The sequence below is a fragment of the Pongo pygmaeus genome, chromosome 4, assembly GCF_028885625.2.
Source record: "Pongo pygmaeus isolate AG05252 chromosome 4, NHGRI_mPonPyg2-v2.0_pri, whole genome shotgun sequence".
Lineage (NCBI taxonomy): Eukaryota > Metazoa > Chordata > Mammalia > Primates > Hominidae > Pongo > Pongo pygmaeus.
Genome location: NC_072377.2, coordinates 5,311,987 through 5,336,088, shown reverse-complemented (window position 1 = coordinate 5,336,088; position 24,102 = coordinate 5,311,987). Strand labels below are relative to the sequence as shown.

The 24,102-nt window shown below is 48.0% G+C and overlaps 1 protein-coding gene across 5 annotated transcripts in view; it reads right to left on the bottom strand.

Annotated features, from left to right (window-relative positions):
- Window positions 1-11,048: 11,048 nt before the first annotated feature.
- The window catches only part of ADAMTS16 (ADAM metallopeptidase with thrombospondin type 1 motif 16), a 174,912-nt gene continuing 161,858 nt past the window's right edge, over window positions 11,049-24,102 (bottom strand). For 2 of the 5 annotated variants that reach the window (XR_010126359.1, XM_063664644.1), the window contains 3 exons: window positions 13,082-13,229; window positions 12,881-12,948; window positions 12,224-12,789 (listed from right to left, as the gene is read on the bottom strand). Coding sequence is in view for 4 of the 5 variants with exons in the window: in XM_063664644.1 (XP_063520714.1) it covers window positions 12,750-12,789; window positions 12,881-12,948; window positions 13,082-13,229 (256 nt within the window). In the remaining variant the exon portion in view is untranslated. Of the gene's footprint in view, window positions 12,949-13,081; window positions 13,230-24,102 lie in introns of all 5 variants that reach the window. The other 3 variants (XM_063664643.1, XM_054489493.2, XM_063664642.1) reach the window with 2 other exon arrangements.

Below are 24,102 nucleotides of genomic sequence, written 5' to 3'. Positions count from 1 at the left end.
GCACCCCTTTTCCATGTCTAGGTGATTGGGCAAAATTGGGTTTTGGTTCTAGGGCAAATGATCATCCCAGCGTGATCTCTGCTTGATCCTGGGACTCTGCTCACCTGAGTTGTGCTCTCAACCTGGATGGGTCAAGGCAGCTTTTCTCCCTGGTGAGCCACAGCCTCTTTTAAGTCTGCCGTCACGACTTGGAGGACAATGACATGTAGATGGTTACTGAGCCTTGAGTAACCATAAAATGGGATAAAAATGTGTGTGAGAACCAGGGTGTATTCGTCTGTTTTCACACTGTTGATAAAGACAAACCCGAGACTGGGTAATTTATAAAGAAAAAGGCAATGTGCAGCTAAGATATAATGTGTTGAAGAAATGAACCTTTATTGTTGTAAGTGGCTGAGATGTTGAGGCTCTTGAAAGGCTCTTGAGCTTGGAAAGTCAGCATACCAAATTAACCTGAGATGAGTGCATTAGTCAGAGCTCTTCTGTGAAACAGAACCAATAGGATACAAGCATACATACATAGACAGATGTGAATATCGATATACAGATATACGAGAGGGGATTTATTATGGGAATTGGCTCACATGGTTGTGGAAGTCCCCCTCTATTCCCTCTGCAGCCTGGAGAACCAGGAAAACTGGTGCTGTAATCTAGTCCAAGGCAGAAGATCCGAGAGCTGTGGGGCTTGGGAAGGGGCTGGTGTAAGTCCTGGGGTCTAAAGGCCCCATACTCAGGGGAGTTCTAATGTCTGAGGGCAGGAGAAGATGAGTGTGTGCCCCTGCTCAAGCAGAAAGAGCTGATGTGCCCTTTTTCTGCCTTCTTGTTCTATTTGGGCCTTCGGTGGATTGGATGGTGCATACCCACATAGGTGAGGGCAGATCTTTACTCAATTTACCAATTCAAATGTTAATCTCTCCCAGAAACACCCTCACAGATGCGAGTGGAAATAACGGTTATGCAAGCTTGCTCAACCTGAGGCCTGAGGGCTGCATGCGACCCAGGACGGCTTTGAATGCAGCTAACATTAAACATTCTTTCTTAAAACATGAGATTGTGTGTGCGTGCGTGTGTGTGTGTTTTTTAAAACTCATCAGCTATTGTTAGTGTCAGTGTATTTTATGTGTGTTCCAAGACAATTTTTCTCCTTCCAATGAGGCCCAGGGAAGCCAAAGATTGGACACCTCTGAGTTAAAAGGACCTGGGCAACCCTTAGCCCAGTCAAGTTGATACCTAAAATTAACTATCACAAAATTAACCAACTGAGTTATTTGGGAACTGGCCTCCAATGACCTGCTGATCTGCCAGCACCTACTTAGCCTGATAATGCAGACCCATCTCTCTACTTGCAGCAGTGGAACCATTTTCCAGACTGGCTGCTCCATGACCTCACCAGGCTCCCAGGCTGCCCACGCCCAAAGGAATCCATTTTCAAGCATCTGAATTTATGGCACTGTTGAATGGCTCTTATTTACAATTAGAGTTTCACTGTATTTCAAACTCCTATGACTTCCTGAAAAAGGTCTTTTAAAGAGCAGGATCTTCTACAGGGTAAGGGGAGATGGTGAATTCTGCAAAGCTGAGCTTGCAATGAGGTGATAATCTGTCTTAGGATTCAGCAGAGGAAATGAGAGTCTATTAGGAAGCTCTTGAGTTCTAAAAAATAAAAAGAGTACATTAAAAGTACCTACTGCATATTTTTACTTTTCAACTATAAATTTGACACTGGAATCAATGACAATTTAGGAGCAGAAAAAAAATGTGCTTGAGATAACTGAGATGGCCTCAGGCTGGGACCATGTCCTCTTTAGTGTGAGCCAAATCATCCTAATTTACACTGCAATAGGTTTCCCTCCATTCTAGCAACCACAAAATGGCATCTGAATTAAATGTCAAAATATGGGACTCTTATATTTAGCCTTTAATTTTAACCTTGATACAATATTTCCTTGCAAAAAAATTGCAAAACATTGTTGAATGAGGTGCTGTTACTTCTTTCCAAATGGTAGTTGCTTTTCTTTCTGAGGTTTAAAGTTTGCCATCAGATAGTAAAGGCGAAATGTGAAAGCTTTCCCCTGAGCTATGAAATCCTGGGGAAGGCACTTGTCTTTCTTGGGTATCAGGGTCTCCCTCTATAAATTTAGGCCTGGACTGCAGCGTCTTTAAGATTCTTTTCAGCTCTGACAACCTGCACCTCTGTGATATGGTTTGGTTGTGTCCCCACCCAAATCTCATCTTGAATTGTAGCTCTCACAATTCCCATGTGTCATGGGAGAGTCCCAGTGGGAGACGACTGAATCATGGGGGTGGTTTTCCCCATACTATTCTCGTGGTATTGAATAAGTATCATGAGATCTGATGGTTTTGTAAAAGGTTTCCCATTTGTTTGACTCTCATTCCCTCTTGCCTGCTGCCATATAAGATGTACCTTTCACCTTCCACCATGATGGTGAGGCCTCCTAGCCATGTGGAACTGTGAGTCCATTAAACCTCTTTTTCTTTATAAATTACCCAGTCTCGGGTTTGTCTTTATCGACAGTGTGAAAACGGACGAATACACCCTGGTTCTCAAAGACATTTTTATCCCATTCGGTCAAATCTCTTGGAGCCCTTTCCACAAGGTCTCCGGTCTTGGTGAGCCAGAGCCCAGCATGTGATGTCCCTGGAGGCTGAATCCCCCCTTTGCTTATTATTTTCCTCTTTCTTGGTACCTCTTATTTGGTACCAGTCTTGCCGACCTTTCCCTATTTCTTTGACTTCCTCTTGTATAAAATCCTTTCTTCTTGAACCTTAACACTCTGTTTGCTGAGGCTCACTAGATGCCAGACCCTTGCTAATTCCAGGACATGCACGGTTGGCTGAAAGCAAAGTTCTTACCCTTGAAGAAATCCCCCCGAGGTGAAGAGGCAGGAGGCCAACCAGCCTCACATGCTGTGGCTGGTGCTGTGATGGGGTCTCCACGACCAAGTACTGGGGGCTAGAGGAACTTGGGAGGCTGGTCAAGGCCTCTCAAATGTGCCCGTGTTTGAGAGGGGTACCCTTAAATAAGCTGGACTTTTCCACTTGCACTAGAGAGAAAAGTGCAGTCCTGGCTTAGGGGTGACTGGAGATTTCCAGTGAAAGGTTATTACCAATTAGGAGGAAGCAGAGGAAGCTCGGCCCACAGTGAGAGGCTCTGCACACCCCACTGAGAAGCACAGGTTTTACCCACAAGTCCTTCATCCAGCGGCTGACTGTGATCTGACGGGTTCAGTTTGGCAGATAGAGTGAGAGAAGACAATTGAATGGAGACCATTTAAAAGACTATTGCAACAATCTAGGCAAGATGATAGAACGGAACACTTTTTAAGACTGGACAGTGACAGCGCTCAGAGAAGGATTTGGAGGGGGTTACAGAGTGGAGCTGGAGCAAGAGAGGAGTCCAAGGATGACCCTAAGTTTCCAGTTTAGGACACTGTGTGAGTAGCGACCCTAGAATACAGCAGACAAGAGGGATAACTTTACGGGCTGAAGAGTAGGAAATAGTGAGCTTGGCCTGGGGTGTGTCGCATCACAGTGCCTGGGAGCATTTGGAGAGCTGACAGGAGACAGAAGAAAGGTGTGCCCCAGGCCTAGGAAGGTGAGCTCTATGGCAGAGGACATGTCTACAGCGGAGATGCTTTAGAGGCTGTGGAAGACAGCAATGACCAGTGTGCCTTGATTTGGCAACCAGAAGGCTGTCAGCGATTTTAGCAACAGCAGTTTCCAGAGAGAGAGAGCAGGGCAGGAATCAGGGACAATAGATGAGTGGGTGGTACTTGAAGAGTCACCGAAATGGGACCTCTTTCCCCTCCCTGGAATACTTCTGATTACTTAAACTACAATGAGACACTAGAGCAGAGAGGGGTTGGTGACAATGTTTGATATACCCTCGGCCCTCTGTCCACGCAATGAGATGTGACCACATGGTCTCTGGCCTCCAGCCTTCTAAGCTCTGCACCCTGAGCCCCCGTGGCTGGGAGCGACGGCAGGCCAGTGTGCATCCTCTGCAGGTATGCCCCGTGCAGAGCTTGGGGCCGCCGTTCCAGCAGAGCGCTGGTTGCTCTGACCTGTCTTACCGCTGTGTCTAGGCTGGGGTGAGAGGTGGTGAGGGGAAACTTGTGATTACTTACCCCAGAGCAGAGCCTTGCTGCCTCTGCCGATGGCCCCTCCAGACACAACTGAGCAACAATGTATCATGGGGGAAAAAGGATCTGTGGATCCACCGGGTTTTCTTTTGGTGTATGCACGAGAAATAAACGGCAAGAGGGAGTGAGCGGCTCCCTTCCCACAGGGGCTTCCAAGTGAGTGGATTTGTGGTCCTCGTGCAGAGGTGAGGAGAGGCTGTTGTGCAGGGAAGGGCCTGGTCTTGCCTATGGACCCTGGACATGATTCCCATTAAGGGGATGAGCACTAGTGGCGGGTCTCAGGAGGCCCACCTCTGCGGGATGTCCCAGATGACCCCGTCCTCATGGAGGAAGTGAGAAAGCAAACACAGGGACCAGGGCACACAACTTGTATAAGTGAGAGAAGGGGCAGGAGGGTGACTTGGGAGGGACAGGTACAGCACCTGGCATTGCTGAAGCTCTTGGAAGGGGGCTGGGAGAAGTGGAACACCAGGGAGAGGGCACAGGGCGGGCTCAAGAGGGTTCAGAGAGGCCTCCAGGCAGCCTGGCCTGCTGCCTTGGGGAGCAGACTCTGCTGGCAAACTGGCCCGAGGAGCCTCTGAACCCATCCTTTGCGATGCAGAAGTGAGAGTTCCAGGCTGAGAAAGGGCCTGTGCTGAGCCCCTGGTCCAGGCTCACACACACTGTTCAGGATGCAGACAGGATGGCAGGGGTAGGGTGGGGGGTTTCACTTGAGTTTTTGTCATAGGAAAAGTGCAGCGTTCTGGGGTTTTGGGGAGAGTTTCTTCACTTTCCCAAGTCTCCCGCTGACTTTCTTTGTTAAAGCTGCTGAGCTGGGAGCTAGAGGTGTTTCCAGCTGGGCGTGGGGGTGGGGGTGGCATTGGAGAGCTGGAGGGAGACAGAAAGAGGCAGCCTGATTGCAGGCTGGAATGTGTCCGGCTGGAGCCAGCCCTGCTCCTCCTCCAGCACAGCTTTGTTTTGTCTGGACTCCTTCACTCAGCCTGGAATTTCTGGGGGCTGCCTTTAGTCCAGGGCATTTTGCTTCCTGGCACATGGGGATACGCCCTTCTCCCCTTCAGGTTCCATAGGGCAGCTTCTGTTGGGCTTCCTGGGGGTCCAGCGAGACTAGAACAAAGGCTCTCTGGGCTCTGTCCTGGCACTGGAAGGCAACTGAGAAGCAAGCGGAGAAAATCCCCACAGGCAGCCCCCTGCGATGAGGAGAAGCCTGGGTCTCACCACCTGGTGTAACTGGGCATCCACCTATACATCAGCCAGGGTGCTGTCCAGATGCTAAGACGGCTGTGTAACTGCACCAGCCTGGCCCCCTTTTCACCCATCTAGGGCAGGCAAGGGCGGTGAGGATCACACTGAGATTCATGAGAATCAGGTTAAATGAACACCCCCCAGAAAAAGCCCCCTGCAGCCCAGGAACCACACAGCGACTTCTCGGGAGCTGCAGTTTCAGAGCATGGTGGCCTGAGACTGAGTGGAGAGGCGAGTGAATCGTGGGCACCTGTGGATCCACTGAGGCTGAGGGTTCAAGATATTCATGTCAGGATGGGATGCGGGTGAAGGAGCTCTCTCTAGACTCGGATTTTGAAGTCACCTCTGTGGTAGCTACGAACTTCACATCTAGAGCTTCTTTCTAGCCAAACATGCTGAGACTATACTGTGAAAAAACAAAGAGAAGAATCCCAAACCCCATCACTCCAGATGGAAAGAGATTCTTGGCTGGCCAGAAGTTTCCAGAGTGCTAGGCGGGCAAGGCCAGGCACCTGCTTCTGAAGAGCTCTCAGAACATCAGGAAGTCAAGGAGGTGCAGGCAGGAAAATGGTAGTGTACAGGGAGGGGCTGCACTGGGGAAGAGATGATGGATGTGGTCCGGCAAAGCCACAGAGGCTGAGATGACATGGGCACTGTGTGTCCACAAAAAACAGACCACGTAGAGAGAGGAACAGAAGGTGAGGGGCACAGGGTGAGGTGCGAGGTCACAGTTGAACACCCAGCTGTGCCATTTACTGGCTCCATGGCCTGGGAGAGTCACGAGGCCTCGATGTGCTGCTCCCTCTTCCTCCCGCCGTGGACAGGGCCATTGATGGCGCCTCCCCCAAGGGAGGGTCAAGTGGGGCTTTGCACATGAAGTGCTCATCTCAGGGCTTGGCACACAGCCAATGCTAAATATAGCCTGAGGCAAATGCAGCCCACCCCAGTTGGATGTTGTGATGTTGGCTATAGAAGCAGATGAAGGCTTTGGCCAGTGCCTGACATGATCTAAGCCAGTCTCTCTCGAGCCCCTTGTAGGGGTGTGTCAGGCCAGTTGGAGCAGTGGATTGGGACACAGAGATGGCCTGGGTGAGAGATGCTAACCAGGTGCCGGGCCGATGCTTGCAGCCCCAACAATCCTGGCTCTAGGCAACCCCTCACCTGCCATGCCACCCTTCTCCACCCGGCATCTGTCTCAAGTGCAGAGTCATGAACAGAACACAGGCTGGTCACAGGCAAATTATGGGCAGATTATTGGCAAGTCATAGGCAGGGCCTGGGCAGATCACAGGCAAGTCACAGACAAATCATGGGTGGATCCTGGGAAGGTTATGGGTGCTTCTTCCATCTGCCCCTCTTGCCCATGCTCTCTTCTCACTGTAAGAACCAAGGTTGAAGAGCCCAGGTTTCTGGTCTACCATTTCCCTCCTTAACAGAAGCAAATCCACCCCCTCAGCCTGGCCCCATCCTGTGGCCATGGTCAACCTCATAGTACATCCATTTGCGGCCATACGTTATTTCACTGCTGGAACAAAATGCCCTTGAAGGCAGGCCCACATCTTGGCCATTTTTGCCTCCTTCATGGAATGAGATCAGCAGGTGTCCCATGAAGGGCTATTGACAATATGATAAAAGGATTACTGAAAAGCTTCTGTTTGAAGGACAGAGGTTTAGAGGACAGCCCCAGTGCCTGGGTGAATCAATAAGATTGTGGTACCCGACGGCTCTGGGTTTTGGAATAAGCTGCCCCCAGCTTCCCAGAATCCTGTAGAATTCTGCAGAATCCCCCTTTCTGTCTGGCAACTCCAGAAAAAGCTATATAAATTTTCGGTCAGAATTTCTGCTCTGTAAAATGGGATTGGGAATATCTCCTCCCATGAGTGGGTCTGTGCATTGCAAGAGGTGGTGCAGAGCCTGCTGTGCCACATCAACAGCTGGTGTTATGCACAGACCAGGCAGCTGGAGTGTGCATGGGACCCACCATCCATTCCAGCAGCGACATCCCGAGAGCAGGTGTCTGCCTCTGTCACACCAGTGGTACTGGCTTTTCACTGGGTCCCAGTTACTGCTGGTTAAATCCAACCCCAGAGAAAAGGGCATAATGGTGAATTTTATGTGGCAATGTGGCTGTGCAGTCTTGAGGCAGAATTGCTGCTTCTCAGGGAAATCTCAGTCTTTGCTCTTAAAGCCTTCATCTGATTGGATGAGGCCCACCCATACTGTGGAGGGTACTCTGCTTACAGTCAATTGATTGAAATGTTAAGCACTTCACAGACTGCAACACAGAAGCCCTGCCTGGCAGCAATAAATAGCTTACCAACCAAAAAGAGCCCTGGACTAGATGGATTCACAGATGAATTCTGCCAGAGGTACAAAGAAGAGCTGGTACCATTTCTGCTGAAACTATTGCAAACAACTGAAAAGGAGGGACTCCTTTCTAAATCATTTTGTGAGGCCAGCATCATCCTGGTACCAAAACCTCGCAGAGATACAACAACAAAGAAAAGGAAACTTCAGACCTATATCCTTGATGAACACCGATGCAAAAATCCTCAATAAAATACTGGCAAACTGAATCCAGCAGCACATCAAAAAGCTTATCCACCGTGATCAAGTTGGCTTCATCCCTGCGATGCCAAGTTTGGTTCAACATATGCAAATCAATAAATGTGATTCATTACATAAACAAACTAAAGACAAAAACCACATGATTTATCTCAATAGATGCAGAAAAGGCCTTCAATATAATTCAAGGCCCCTTCATGTTAAAAACTCTCAATAAGCTAGGTTTTGAAGGAACATACCTCAAAATAATAAGAGCCATATATGACAAACCCACAGCCAAAATCATGCTGAATGGGCAAAAGCTGGAAGCATTGCCCTTGAAAACTGGCACAACAAAAGGATGCCCTCTCTTACCACTCCTCTTAAACATAGTATTGAAGTTCTGGCCAGGATAATCAGGCAAGAGAAAGAAATAAAGGTATTCAAATAGGCAGAGAGGAAGTCAACCTATCTGTGTTTGCAGATGATATGATCCTACATCTAGAAAACCCCATTGTCTCAGCCCAAAACTTCTTAAGCTGATAAGCAACTTCAGCATAGTCTCCGGACACAAAATCAATGTGCAAAAATTGCTAGCATTCCTATACACCAAAAGGCAAGCCAAGAGCCAAACAATGAGTGAACTCCCATTCACAATTGCTACAAAAAGAGTAAAATACCTAGGAATACAGCTAACAAGGGAAGTGAAGCACCTCTTGAAGGAGAACTACAAACCACTTGTCAAAGAAATCTGAGATGACAGAAACAAACCATTCCATGCTCATGGATAGGAACAATCAATATCATGAAAATGGCCATACCACCCAAAGCAATTTATAGATTCAATGCTATTCCCATTAAACTACCACAGACATTTTTCACAGAATTAGAAAAAACTCTTTTAAAATTAATATAGAACCCAAAAAGAGCCCAAATAGCCAAGACAATCATAAGCAAAAAGAACAAAGCTGGAGACATCATGCTAGCCGACTTCAAACTATCTCACAAGGCTGCAGTACCAGCATGGTACTGGTACAAGGACAGACACACAGACAAATGGAACAAAATAAAGAACCCAGAAATAAGATAACAAACCTACAATTGCCTCATCTTTGACAAACCTGAAAAAACAAGCAACAAGGAAAGGAATCCCTACTTGATAAATGGTGTTGAGAGAACTGGCTAGCCATATGCAGAAAATTGAAACTGGATCCCTTCCTTACACCATATACAAAAATCAACTAAAAATGGATTAAAGACTTAAATGTAACACCCTAAACTATAAAAACCCTAGAAGAAAATCTAGGCAATACCATTCAGGACATAGGCATAGGCAATTGTAACAAAAGCAAAAATTGACGAATGGAATCTAATTAAACTAAAGAGCTTTTTCACAGCAAAAGAAACTATCATCAGAGTGAACAGACAATCTAAGAATGGAAGAAAATTTTTGCAATATATGCATCTGACAAAGGTCTAATATCCAGCATCTACAATGAACAAATTTACAAGGAAAAAAACGAAGAACTTCATTAAAACGTGGGCAAAGCACGTGACTGGACACTTCTCAAAAGAAGACCTACACACGGTCAACAAATAAATGAAAAAAAAGCTCAACATCATTGATCATTAGAGAAATTCAAATCAAAACCACAATAAGATACCATCTCACACCAGTCAGAATAGCTATTATTAAAATGTCAAAAAAACAACAGATGCTGGCATGGTTGTGGAGAAGAAGGAACGCTTCTACACTGTTGGTGGGAGTGTAAATGAGTTCAGCCATTGTGGAAGACAGTGTGGTGGCTCCTCAAAGACCTGGAGACAGAAATACCATTCAACCCAGAAATCTCATTACTGGGCATATACCCAAAGGAATAGAAATTGTTCCATTATAAAGACACATGCATGTGTATATTCATTGCAGCACTATTCACAATACCAAAGACATGATCAACCCACACGCCCATCAGTGATAGACTGGATAAAGAAAAGGTGATACATATACACCATGGAACACTATGCAGCCATAAAAAGGAACAAGGTCATGTCCACTGTAGGGACATGGATGGAGCTGAAAGCCATTATCCTTAGCAGACTAACGCAGGAACAGAAAACCAAATACTGCATTTCCTCACTTATAAGTGGGAGCTGAATGATGACAACACACGGACACGAGTCGGTGGGGGGGGCGGACAACACACACCGGGTCCTGTCAGACGGTGGGGGATTGGGGGAGGGAGAGCATCATGAAGAATAGCTAATAGATGCTGGGCTTAAAACCTAGGTGATGGGATGATCTGTGCAGCAAACCAGCATGGCACACGTTTACCTATGGAACAAACCTGCACGTAAGATTTCTATAATACCTGGCTTCCCACTTGGCATTATAAAAATGGCCAGACTCATAGAAAAAAAAGATTAAAATCTCACAACACACAAAAACAAAACACAAGACTCTAAGGTTATTGTCACATCGGCTGTGTGGCTGATGTCTGCTGTAATAGAACCGTAACTCTTCTCAGGATGGTAGGGTTTTGATGTAACCTATGCTTCCCGCACATGTACCCTCAAACTTAAAATAAAAGTTGGAAAAAAGAAAAGAAAAACAAAGAAAAGAAACTCTGCTTGAGGCGCCAGGCTGCTGTCCTGTGGAATTCAAACTCAAGGCTGCAACATCAATTTTTACCATATCTCCAGCCTGCCGGCCTGCCCTCCAAATTCCAAAACTGCCAGCCTCCACAATCCTGACAGCCAATCTCTGAAAATAATTTGCTCCCCATCCCCCACCCCACCAGCCCTCTCGATGTCCTACTGGTTCTGCTTCTCTGAAGAAGCCTGACTAATACAAGTTGAGGTGGCACGGGGAGGTCCCACGTCCTTTTAATTAAATGCAGCAGGAAGCCACCATCACCAACTGCCACCATCTCCCCTGTAGCCTCCTCCTCACTCAGGGGCGCTTTCTTCTAGGCCATTTCTAGTTTTCTCCTACAGTCTAGAGCCCCATTTCTTCCGCTTTGAGACCTGTCTCATGGTATCTTTTTTCCATCCTTTGATTTCAGAAACAAACCTTGTGAAGAATCATGAGGTAGTTCAGAAGCACACTGTACCATATAAACTTTATTATAAAACTTCAGCAAATATAAATATCCAGGTGCCCCCTTCGGAATGGAGCCACAGCACCGGACAGGAGAACAGCAGCGGCACTGAGGATGGCAGGGAGGGTGCCAGAGACACCGGGCAGATTCCCACCCTAACACCCGCAGCCTGGCTTCCCACCTGGCATTACAGAAACGGCCAGACTCACCGAAGAAAAAAAAAAGATTAAAATCTCACAACACACAAAAACAAAACACAGCACTCTAAGGTTATTGTCACATCGGCTGTGTGGCTGAAGTCTGCTATAATAGAACCATAACTCTTCTCAGGATGGTAGGGTTTTGATGTAACCTATACTTCGATCTGTCATTTACAAAGAAAAGCATGAAGAAGTGGGTTTTTAAAAGGACGCTCACTTGCAAATAACTGAGAAAGATAAAACATAAAATATAAAAAATCTCTCCTTCAATGCATGAATCTGAAAGAGACGGAAGCACCTTAGCAGGAATTTCATTTTTCCCATTTCCATAGGCAAAGTCCCAAATCAGAATGCAGTCCCCTGGCCAGTGACCCTAGAGATGACGCTGGCTCCGGCAGTGGCTCCAGGTTCCTGGTAAGAGATGCTCAGCAGCTGGGGAGGAGGAGGAGGAGCCTGGGCAGCCTCCTGGAGCTCCTCTGACCTCCACTCAGGAAGTTGGTCACTCCTGATGGCTCGAGGGGCCTTCCCAGTGGGAGGGGAGGCTGGTGAACTTGGGGGTACATACTTTGTATGTTTTCCTTATTTCATGGTCTTTCTTTCTTTTTATAAGGCACCAGACATTTAGCAAGTTCAGCCCGCCTGTCTTTTTGACTTGATTTAGCTGCAATACAGGCAGCGGTGAGTGCTGCCTCTCCCGTTGTGGAGCCTGCCTTCTGACTCATGAGCCACAGCTCCGACTGCCAGGGTGCCACATTTCAGCCTAACAGGAGAGGCTGTGTGCATGGGGACACAGGTTTGCACCCAGGCTCATAGTGAAACATACATACATACATACACTCCTGGTCAAAGAGCCTAACACGGTTTTCTTCTTTTGGCTTTGATCTTCCTTGGATGTATTCCGACGTAGATTGCACAGCTCATTTGTGGGAAATTTCTCTGCCACGCAGGCACTTTCTCTGCTATGGAAAGCGGTCCTGACTCACAAGTTGGACTTAGAGCAAGTCTTGCAGCACTGCTTGCCATAGAACTTGTGGCTGCACATCCCGTGCTGGGGTACCAGGTAGCACCAGTGGAAGTAGTCTTTGCAGAAGGCATCTGAAAATGAGCAGAGCTGCATTACTCAGGATCCCGAGCGCAGTGACTGATGTTGCCAGCTAATAGCTCTGTCTGGCAAATAAAAGCACATTTGTCATGCTCCGTGGCTGCTGCACAGAGGCAGCCCCCAGGTCTGATGGGGGTCCTGTGGAACCCATTATTTTCACAAGACCCTTCTTGGAAGTTTCCTGCAAAACTGAAATTTTCTTCTTGTGCTGAACCCACTCACTCAACCACGCATCTACCCATTGGAGCCTCTGTTGACTGAATTTCAATTCTCCAATTCTCTGGTTGAGCCAAACCACTCGCCTTCCTCGAGCCACATTCTCTCTCAGAATAGCCTTAACAGGCGCCCAGCCATCTGTCTCTGCAATGCTGGGGGATTTTGTGTGTGCACAGGGATGGCATTTAGAGGGCACCCAGTGAATAAGGGAGGCTTTTGTTTATCCTAGGGAGAAAAGCTGCTTTAGTTAAGACTGCTTTCTTTAAATAAAGTGAACAGCATTGATATAGGAAAGAAGTCATGCTTAAGTCACTACCATCTATGTTGTCCTGGGGCGTCATGAGAGGCAGCAGGGTCTGCTCTATGGACCTTTTCATTGTAAAACTGGAGAAGATGCAAAGAAAGAAAAGGTAGATCAGACGCAAGATCCTAACTCCAGGCCCTCCAAGGAGCTGCTCTAGAAACCTGACATTCCAGCCCCATGCCCAGGTCATGCCGAGGGGTCCCATGCACTCACCTTTCTTCTCTGCAATGGGGCAGAAGTGAGTGTTGCAGGCCAGGGAGGCCGAAGGCTTCTGGTGCAGGAGGCAGCCTGAGGCTGGCCGGCCCCCGGCCAGGCACTGCACAGACCTCGTCTGAACGCCACCCCCACAGCTGGCTGTGCACTGTGAGAGCAACACACACATGTCACCATGGCCCCAGGCTCTCAGGCACCTGGTCAAACTTGGTGTGCCCACCTTTCTAAAAGTCCTGCTGCTGCAGGCCAGTGAGGGAAGAGTGCCTCGCAGAGGCAGGTGGAGTTATGGTTGGCCACGATGTGCGCGAGTGAGCACGGTCCCTGCTCACCTTTTCCAGAAGCAAGCACTAGGCATGCGTTGGGCCAGGCCTCTAGCAGAGCATTCCAAACCAACCAGCTGACATAGCTCCTGGAACCCTTCCTGTTGTTCAGATACAAGACAGCCTTGAGCGGTGACAGGACTTGCTCAGGCTGGGATTTGAACCGCTAGAGTTAGATTCTACGGTCTCAACAGAGGGTTCCTGGGCTTTGTGGGGGCTGAATTCACTTTTTAAAAAAGTAAGTATACTGCCAGGCACGGTGGCTCATGCCTGTAATCCCAGCACTTTGGGAGGCTGAGGCGGGTGGATCACCTGAGGTCAGGAGTTCGAGATCAGCCTGGGCAACATGGTGAAACCCCGTCTCTATTAAAAATACAAAAAAAATTAGCTGGGCCTGGTGGTGGGCACCTGTAATCCCAGCTACTTGGGAGGCTGAGGCATGAGAATCGCCTGAACCTGGGAGGCAGAGGTTGCAGTGAGCTGAGATCATGCCACAGAACTTCAGCCTGGGCAACAAGAGCAAAACTCCATCTCAAAAATAAATAAATAAATAAATAAATAAATAAATAAATAAATAAATAAATAAGTATACTGATTTAAAAAGCTGATATTCATTGATTGGCATGTTATCTCCTCAAATTACAGGCAGCAAGGAAGAACAAACTTAGATCCCCCTGCCAATAAAGTTACCTACAAGTTATCCTTCTGATTGAAAAACATGAAAAGACTTAACATCTTGGTTTCTACTTATGGTATTTCAGAGAACACGGTTGCTGATGTTACCATCTGGGACCTGGCGCAAAGGTACTTACTTCCCTAACTCTTGTCCCCAGGGCCAGCCCTTGTCACTGCTGGTTGGGGTAACCCCTCATTTCCTCTTGCCTCTGCATTTGAAAGCACCGCCCCCTCCACCCAGACCATTTGAGGTGGTCTGTCTGTCTACAACTGTGAGTGGCTGGCCAAAATTAATCTCAGGTATGGATAGAAGGAGAAGTGTCTGGAAGTCTAGAGTATTTTTGAGTGTGTCAACGATGGTTGCATGGCCACAAGGAAACTGGTGCATATCTGGGGATACCAGGCTTGTTCTCTGAGCCTAGTGTGAAAGAAGTAGTGCCCTTCAGGGAATGCCCTTGCCAAGCCACCCTTTCTGGTGGTCTGACGGGGAGACGCTTGACAAGCCAATCTTTACAGTGGCACCATCACCCACATTCCCAGGCCCCTGATGCATGAGGGTGGGCACTGCCAGCTGCTGGGGCTTATTTTGCTAAGGTGTTGGCATCCTATTGAGGCTCCCCCAATACTTGGAGTATCAACAGCACAAGGAGAGAGAGGGAAGGAAGGGAGTGAGCTCAGTTAGATTATCTTTCATGAGCTGGCATAATGCACACGCCACAGAACACGAGCAGGATCTCAGGATCAACCACTGCAAATAAATCAGAGGTTAGGCAACTAAAGAGACAGAGACACTGGAATCTGTGATTGAGTCATTTGAAAAATAAAACTACCCACTGTCTAGACTAAATCATGTAAATTGTGCTCAAATGAGGTTAGGGTTGGAATATGTTGAAAATGTAAGCAATTAAAGGAGCACCTGCAAGAAGATTGGGTCAGATAACATTTTGGAAGTTCTGGCGCATGGTGGGCGAACAAAACCACAAAACTGTTGCTTTAAAATGCAAGGATCACACTGTGAAAAACTGGGGACATGCATGACTCCCTTTGCTGCCCCAAACCTACAAAAGAGTATGTCAGAGACCATTCCAGCAAGTGAAGGCATCAGGCCTGGGGCTGGTTCTCCACAGCCCAAACCAGCCAGCAAGTGAACAATCAGGGACTGAAACTTTCTGGGACCTCCTACAATCAGAGCTTGGCAAAGTGACTTAAATCGCTGGGGACTGGATTCAGTGATGGAGCAAGTCAAACATCTTTATCTGCCCATTAAAAAGAGAAAAGTTGGAGACACAAATGGCCCTGAAAGTCACAAGCTGAAACTGTGTTTTTCCCCTTTGGATGAAGAATGGCTGAGCCCCTGAGCATGTGTCTGGAACATATCTGGGAGGCTTATTCCCTTTGCTTCAAACCCAATTTTAGCAAAAGTTGTCAACAATATATGACTATGGAAAGTAGAAAAAAATAATGTGGGGAGATTCACATTTGATTTCAGAATTATCAGGGTCACAAGGATAGAGCCAGATGTTGCCCATCACTTATTACATCTTTCTGAACATTCTGCAGAACCACATTTCTGCCTTTTTTCTCTGCTGTCTGCATTCCAGACACCCTCTTAGCTCACACAGTGCGCCGAGAACCTTGGGGCTGTGGTCACCCTGCTGAGACAGCAGGTCACAGGAACTCTTTGGTCACATCCACATCCATCAGTGTCCACAACATCTTTTGTTTCTTGAGTTAGATTTATTTTATGATAAGCGGCTCAGGCAGAATTCCATTCTTGCTTAAGATATGCCTCAATTAGAAATCAAGAGATCTAGCCATTGGTTTTTTTTTTTTTGTACCATTTAAACAGTTCCAAAATAATTAATATGTGGTTTGATTCATTTTTGTCACTGATTCACTTATTCAGCAGATTTTAGTCACTGATATGGTTTGGCTGTGTCCCTACCCAAATCACATCTTGAACTGTAGTTCCCATAATGCCTAAGTGTCATAATCCCATAATCTCCATATGACCAGGAGGGCAGTAACCGAATCACGGGGGCAATTACCCCCATGCTGTTCTTGTGATAGTAAGTGAGTGAATTCTCATGAGATCTGATGGTTTTGTAAGGGGCTTTTCCCCCTTTCCTCAGCACTTCTCCTTGCTGCTGTCATGTGAAGAAGGACGTGTTTGCTTCCCATTCCACCATGATTGTAAGTTTCCTGAGGCTTCTCCAGTCCTGCGGAACTGTGAGTCAATTAAACCTCTTTCCTTTATAAATTGACCATCTCAGGTGTCTTCATTAGCATCGTGAGAACAGGCTAATACAATCGCCCACCTTCCCAGTACCAGGCACTGTTCTAGGCACTTGACATAAGTGATGAACACAATCGACTTGGCCCCAAGCTTTAGGACAGTTGCAAAACCTTGCTACTCACAGTGAGGTTCTTGGCCCAGCCACAGGAGCCTGGGGGGAAGCTTGTTATCAGGGCCAACTCTCAGCATCCCTGCTTCCAAGACGCACAGTGTCAGAATCTGTGCCATTCCCAGATGACTCCTACGCACAGGAGGTGTGAGAAGCACTAGTCCACAGAGTTTTACAATTCCCCGTGAAAAAATTCATGGGGAAAAAGAGCTTCCACATTTCTCAAACTTTTCATTTCTTTACGTAAGATGAAAGAAAGATGTTCAGCTGCACATTTTGAAAACATTTTGAATGGATAAAGATGGTGATATACTAGGAGATGAAAAAGAAGAAACCTGAAAATGTTTATTCACTTTTCATTCCAGGAAGAAAAAAATCCAAGTTGTTCCTCAGTCTCCCAAATATGATGGCTTAAAACTCAGCACAGCCATTTAGAATTCACCTTCCAGGCATTCCCTTGGCGACTTCCAAACAGATGGATCCTAAAAATCACCTGGAGCCTTGACAATCACATAGACTCCTGCAGGGCAGAGCTCATCTCTCAAACAAAGGGAACAGAAAATAAACAAATACATGCTAATTCCTGGAGGCCACAGGCTTCACACATTTATTTTCTTACTGTGAAGTCTCTCCTGAGAGGCCTGCTCTAAGTCCCTCTCTTTATTCACCTTCCTCCTGAGGGCCTTGGTGTGCTCTCTCTCTCCCAGCTTAGAGCTTCTGCCCTGTAACTTTCCACTATTCCAGGACCAAATGTCCATGCTCATTTCAGGATGGGACGGCAGAGACCTCAATGGCCTCATTCACAGAAACCTCTGCTGTCCACATAACCGACGTTGTGAATTTTTGTACAAATCCCACTGGTTACAAATATAAACTCCCTCAAACCCAGGAGGTGTACATGGTGACCTTCTCTATCCAGCAGCAGGCCGGTTCTTGTTTTTCTGGGCACCACATAATTTTGGAAGATGATGACAGCAGATTTAGTGTGGAATTATCAGAGGTGGGAGACTAGATCAGGGTTCAGGGGATAACCCTGGGATGGACTGCGCAGCGTTCACCCAGCCTCATCGGTTGCGATCTCCATGCACTCTGTGTGTGTTTGTGTACCCATGCAGGCACACGTGTGCTCCTGTGTACACTGGGTGCAGAATGCAGTCTTACGCAGTCTTAATTGCCACGGTGGAAAATCAAATGCATTCTCTGACATGGCTGCTGCTCCTCAGTGCCCATGAGTTTCTAAATCAGTGTGTGCACTGTCCTGGTCACAAACTGACCAAATTGTGGGGAGCTCCCAGAATGAGCCAGGGCCCCCCCACACTGCCCAGCACTGAGGGCACACCCCGTCTCTGCATGTGGGGTCAGTGTCCAACAGGTGATCGCACGCAAGCCATTCCCAGACCAAATTAGCGTGGGAACAACCTGACACTAAGCCCAAATGATTGCAGTGATTTAAATCAGTCCTGCGCTGCCCTGCACCGGGAAGTGTGAAGATAAGCAAAACATTTAAATCAACAGAAATCTTGCAGACCAAATAACAGGAACGGCGATCTTTAGACTGTCACAAGAATAAGCCTGTCTGGTGGCAAAGTTCAGCCAGGCCCGGGCCATTCATTACCGTCTGACAATTTCCCACAGTGTGAAGGCGGAGACTTGGGCCCAAGTGCTAAGGTAACAACAGCCCTTTCAGCCATTACCACCCCCAGGAAAAGTTACAACCTCAGAACACAGCAGATGAATCATGGTGGATAAAGACTTCAGCCAGCTTATGGTAAAAATGACTTAGACAAACAGATTGAGTATCTCAGACCAGCAACAGCTATTAAAGATGCAGTTTAGGCTTTAGATGTATTTTAGGGTATACGTTAAATAATGATAAAGCTTGTTTTCCACTTTCTAAATTTGCCTGAAGTCTCTGCAGTAAGCAGGAGGGTGGTGAACGTGGGCTTGGCAGCCAGAGGTTAGGGTTCAGTTTCAGGGTCCTCAGTTTCCTCTTTGTCCCTGACCCACATTTCTCACAGACAGAGAAGGCAAAGTGTCTGCCTGAGAAATGCCTCGACTCAGCTGCCTAGCTCACTTGCTGCTTCACCTGACTCAAAAGACAGCAGACTCAGAAGAAAACGAAAGGAAGGGGGCTGGGTGCAGTGGCTCATGCCTGTAATCCCAGCACTTTGGGATGCTGAGGTGGGCAAATCACCTGAGGTCAGGAGTTCGAGACCAGCCAGGCCAACATGTCTCTACTAAAAATACAAAAATTAGTCTCTACTAAAAATACAAAAATTAGCTGGGATTGGTGGTGCACACCTGTAATCCCAGCTACCTGGGAGGCTGAGGCAGGAGAATCATATGAACCTGGAAGGTGGAGGTTGCAGTGAGCTGAGATTGCACCACTGCACTACAGCCTGGGTGACAAGAGCAAAACTCTGTCTCAAAAAAAAAAAAAAAAAAAAAAAAAAGAGAGAGAAAATGACAGGTTTTCTGGGCAAAGTTTGTAGCTACTGATATTTTTTGTCCATTTAAAATAGGACTTGCTTGCAAAGGATAGAGTTCAAATGCCCCAATAATTTAATTTCAATTATTTATTTCTAATGGGAATACTTTTGGGGGAGGGGTTCATGGATTTCTAAATGAAAAAGCTTCATCTGGTTTGGAGGTAAACGACGCAGAGGTGGAGCTGGCCCACAACCCGGGGAAGCATGCAGAGCTGGGGAGAGCTCTTTATGAGCTGCTTCTCCCCGGGTTCCCAGTCCCTGCAGAGCTCAGGGACTGGGACCAAAAATTCTGTGGAGAAATAAAGAAATACAGCTGCAGACAGGCTCGGACACTACGGTTTTTAAAGAAGCGAACCTATGGCCGGGTGCAGTGGCTCACGCCTGTAATCCCAGCACTTTGGGAGGCTGAGGTGAGTGGATTACAAGGTCAGGAGATCGAGACCATCCTGGCCAACATGGTGAAACCCCATCTCTACTAAAAAATACAAAAATTAGCTGGGTGTGGTGGCATGCACCTGTAGTCCCAGCTACTCAGGGGGCTGAGACAGGAGGATCACTTGAACTGGGGAAGCGGAAATTACAGTGAGCCAAGATCACCCCACTGCACTCCAGCCTGGTGACAGAGCAAGGCTCCATCTCAAAAGAAAAAAAAAAAAGAAGCGAACTGATACACAGCAACGCCGTCTCATACATGCACACCCAGAGCTCCAGCAAGCGGAGTGAAGGGTTGTGTCATTTGGAGGGGATTTTGAGCTGGTTTTATTTTAGTAAAATTTTAGCTAATACCGAAAAAAGATTCCAGGGTGGATTAAATTGGTTCAGATAAATATTTGTTTGTTTCCTTTAGATTTAGATAAAACAATAAGAATTTTTTTTTTTTTTTTTTTTTTTGCCTATGTCAAACTCGCCTGGTTCATTGCAGCTTCCCGTGCAGGGCTGGGTTTAACTTGGCGGATGCTGATTTTAGGTCTCGGTGGGTGGTGGGTGTGAGTGATGCCAGAGGCTTGCAGAGTTGGGGCTACTCCGGTTCAGGGGGAGTCAGGAAGGCCGAGAGTAGAAGAGCCAGCAAGTCCCTCACTTCTCAATGTCCTGGCCACAGGGGCTGCGAGGCACAGGGCCCTCAGGTCTTGATTCTGTGTCTCTTGCTTGACACGGAAGGAGTCCAAGTGCCAGAAGAAGTCACGGGCATTCAGTGAGATCCAGCCCCTGCTGCTCACATAGCCCTGGTCCTCGTGGCTCTGGGCTAGGGCTCTGCAGCATATAAAGTGAAAGAAGACACTTGCCCTCAGGCAGCTGACCCTCTCTGGGGTCAGGAACAGACACAATGAGGCAAGGACACAAACAACACCCATGTGAGTTCCCTGGGGCTGCTGTAATAATTGCTACAAACTAGGGGCTCCAAATAACAGAAATTTATTCTTTCACAGTTTAGGACGCCAGAAATCCAAAATTAAGGTATGAGCAGCAGAGGTGGTTCCTCCTGGAGGTTGAGGGAGGGTCCGTCATGCCTGGTCCAGAATCTGGTGGTGCCGGCAGTTCTCGGTGTTCTTTGTCATATGGGCACCACTCCGATGCCTGCCTCTGTCACCCATCACACAGCCAGTGCCACCCACCACTTGCTCCCCAGGTGAGGCGTCTCTGTGTCTTCCTGTGATCTTCTCACGAGGACAGCCAGTCTTTGGGTTGGTGCCCACTCTAATCCAGGATGATGTCAGCCCAGGTAGTTACGTCTGCATCTATTTCCAATAAGTCTACATTCTGAGGTCGTGGGTGGACATGAGTTTTGGAGACATTACTCAGCGCAGGACGCTGCCAATGAGACACAGTGTGGGGTCCCTCTCCAGAAGAGAGATGACCAGTGGCGGGCTGGAAGTGGCCACAGAAAAGGGAATTGGGGGCTAGGAAGGATGAGAGATTGGCTGTGCAGTGTGGGTGGGGTCCTACGAGCTACAGGATGGTGGACATGAGAGGAGAGACACAGGCTTGGGGAGAGCTGGTCACCATCAGGGACCAATGGCTCCATCTGACCAAGCATTTGGGGGATGCTTGGTTGCTGAGCTCAGCCTCCCTTGTTCACACTTTGACCCCGGCTGCCCCACAGGCACCTGCACTGATTTCTGTTCCAGGACAGGCTGCGCAGGCAGGGAGCCCTCTGCCTATGGAGTGGCCTATGGTGGGTTTTGCCCCACTGGCAGGTCAGCCTCAGGAATTCTTCAATCCTTAAAAACCCAATCAAATTCGTTACTAGGGCACCTGGCCACCTGACCGGGATGTGAACTGTGCATGACTCTTTATGAGCTCGTCTGGCCACATTCCGTTTGCTTTTTCTGGCAGTGCCTCTCCCTCTTCTGATCACATGCACACACATACACACACACCCGAGGACATGGCCTGGATCTCCTAAACCCACACACGCACTCTCCAGCCCACCCCAAACCAGCCGTGTGCTTGGGTGTGTCTGTTTCCACTTGCATTATGGGTCAGCAGCCAGGAAGCACATGGTTGGCCAATGAGGGTTACCTTTGGCTTTTAAAGATGACACTGTCACAAACAGGTCTCTCAACAGATGCACAGTATCCATGGACAATGAAAGAAAAACCCCAGACAAGTGTGTGCTTTGATGGTCTGTGCTGCAGGAGGAAACTTCTCTAAAGACGGAATATTAGTAGCTGCCGGGACCCGCTCATTGAATTTGCCTTTCCTTTAAAAATCGCCATTCAGCAAGCATTTCCTGAATACTTAGTATGGGTTAGGGGCATGGCTGGCATATATATGGTATATCAAAGACAGTGAGCCCTCCTTATCTGTGGGTTGCACATCCCTGAAATCAACCAACCAAATCAACCAACTGCAGATCAAAAATGTTTGAAAAAAAAAATTTCACAAAATTCCAAAAAGCGCACCACTTACTACATTGACTCCACGAGAATGAAGAGGTGTGCAGCCTTGTATTAGGCATTATTAACAATCCAGAGATGGCTTCAGCCACCTGGAGGATGTGTGTAGGCTGCATGCAAATCCTGTGCCATCTTCTGTCAGGAACTTGTGCATCCTGAGATTTTGGTATCCAGTTCCCATAGACAGAGACGGATGACTGTATATATGGTTTATGCCTGTGTGTGTGAGTGCGTATGTGTGTGAATATGCACACTTGTAAATATATATAATTACATGTAAAACACGTAGCATAACAAAGCAATCTGGATAAACATCATTCTTGATGGTTTTCATGTGATCCAATCTGCTTATTTTTTTTTTTTTTGAGACGGAGTCTCTCTCTGTTGCCCAGACTGGAGTGCAGTGGTGCCATCCAGGCCCACTGCAACCTCTGCCTCCTGGGTTCAAGCAATTCTCCTGTTTCAGCCTCCTGAGTAGCTGGGATTACAGGCATGCACCACCACATCCAGTTAATTTTTGTATTTTTTAGTAGAGACGGGGTTTCACCATGTTGAGCAGGCTGGTCTCAAACTCCTGACCTTAAGGGATCCATGTGCCTCAGCCTCCCAAAGTGCTGGGATTACAGGGATCCTATCTGCTTTTGAGCAGCCTTGATCTATGCTGGCCTTACTAGGCCTGGGGCCCACAATGGGATGGGAAGCGTGTCCAGGCAGCTGTCTGTTTTCTGTCCATACTTCCTTTTAGCGCAGGCCCTGAGGGAGGTTGAGGGTGTGAGGTGCTCCCTGGGAGGATGCTCCCTCCTCCTTGGGATGGGCTTGTTATGCTGAGAGCTCACAGCAACACCTGGTACAGTGCAGGGGGACCCAGAACAGGTTGGCCTGAAGAGGTGGATGAGTGGGCAAACCGGGAAGAGGACTCTTGGGAGAGGCCAAGCAGGGACTTCTCTGTGGACAGTGGCAAGAGGTGGGCAGAGGGGGAAGGCTGTACGTACACTGTGGATAGGGTTATTCCTATGGCACCAGGCAGCACACTGATCACTTGGGAAATGTCTTTGGAGACAGGCAAAGACCTGTGAAAGTTTTTCTGAATGACAGAGCGCAGGCCACAGCCCAGTGGCCTCTGGAATCAGATGCTGGAAACCATGGAGGCCTAGCTGGAGGCTGCAGGAAAGGCTTTGGTGATGGGTGTCTTGGTGGCACGATCAATGTAGGATTTCACCTTGGGTGTGCCACCTGTTACGGTCATGCAACCCTGACTGGGGGCGGAGGTGTTTTGATGAGGTGGGAAGCAGAAGCACATGCATGAGGTGATTGTCATTTGCTTTTTAGCAACCAGCATTCAGCCCCTATGACAACAGGCTTCGACTGGGTCTTTGTTCTGCTGCCCTCGCCCAGGAAATGCAACCTCTGTCTGCCTCCTAGAAGTGCGGATATAGAGCAGAGGGCCCTGGGCAGGACCATGGCTAGGACCCAAGGACTCCAGTGCAGTGACTATTCTCCGAAGCCAAATGACACATGTGGACCCCATCGAGCAGGTGAGCTTACACCTCTCACTAGCGCTGTGGGGGCTGACTCTGTGCCTCAGTTGCCTCATCTGTGAAATAGGGATGATAATGTTACCCCCTTAGAGGGTTAATAGGAGAGAGAAAGGAATTGACTCAGAGCAGCGCCAGCACACAGGGCTCTCCACGGTGGCTAGCTGTTGTCCCTGCACTTATTCCTGTTCATTCCGCTGTAGCACCCAGTTAGGGACCCACATGGAGATGCGCAAGACAGTGAGAGAGTGCATGTAGGGGCTGTTGCCACACACAGTCATTCCTATTCCCTTCCGCCTGCTTCCTTCCACCTCCATCTCTCCAAAAGGAGAGAATCAGAGCCAGGGCCTCTGCGCAGGCAGAGGGCCTCTGTGTAAATTGGAAAGAGGCTCACTCTCCCAGCCAAGAGATGGGAAAAGGAGACCAGATAAAGCGCCACTCTGCCGGGCAGCCACGAGCCAGTGCACATGCTTGCAGTGTGCTGCAGAGAAAGCATACCGCAGAGTGTCAGCCTTCGGAACTCCTAAGGGGTCTGGGCCCACCCCGACCCGAAAGCAGAAATGCCAGCAGCATCATGGGGGTGGAGGGAGGCGCCGGCACAGACGAGGAGGAACACAGAAACAAAGACCCCGAGGAAGGAACCCCCGCTCCATGGTGGGCGTGAGGCTGCTAGGGACCCGATCAGGAAACAGTGAGGGCT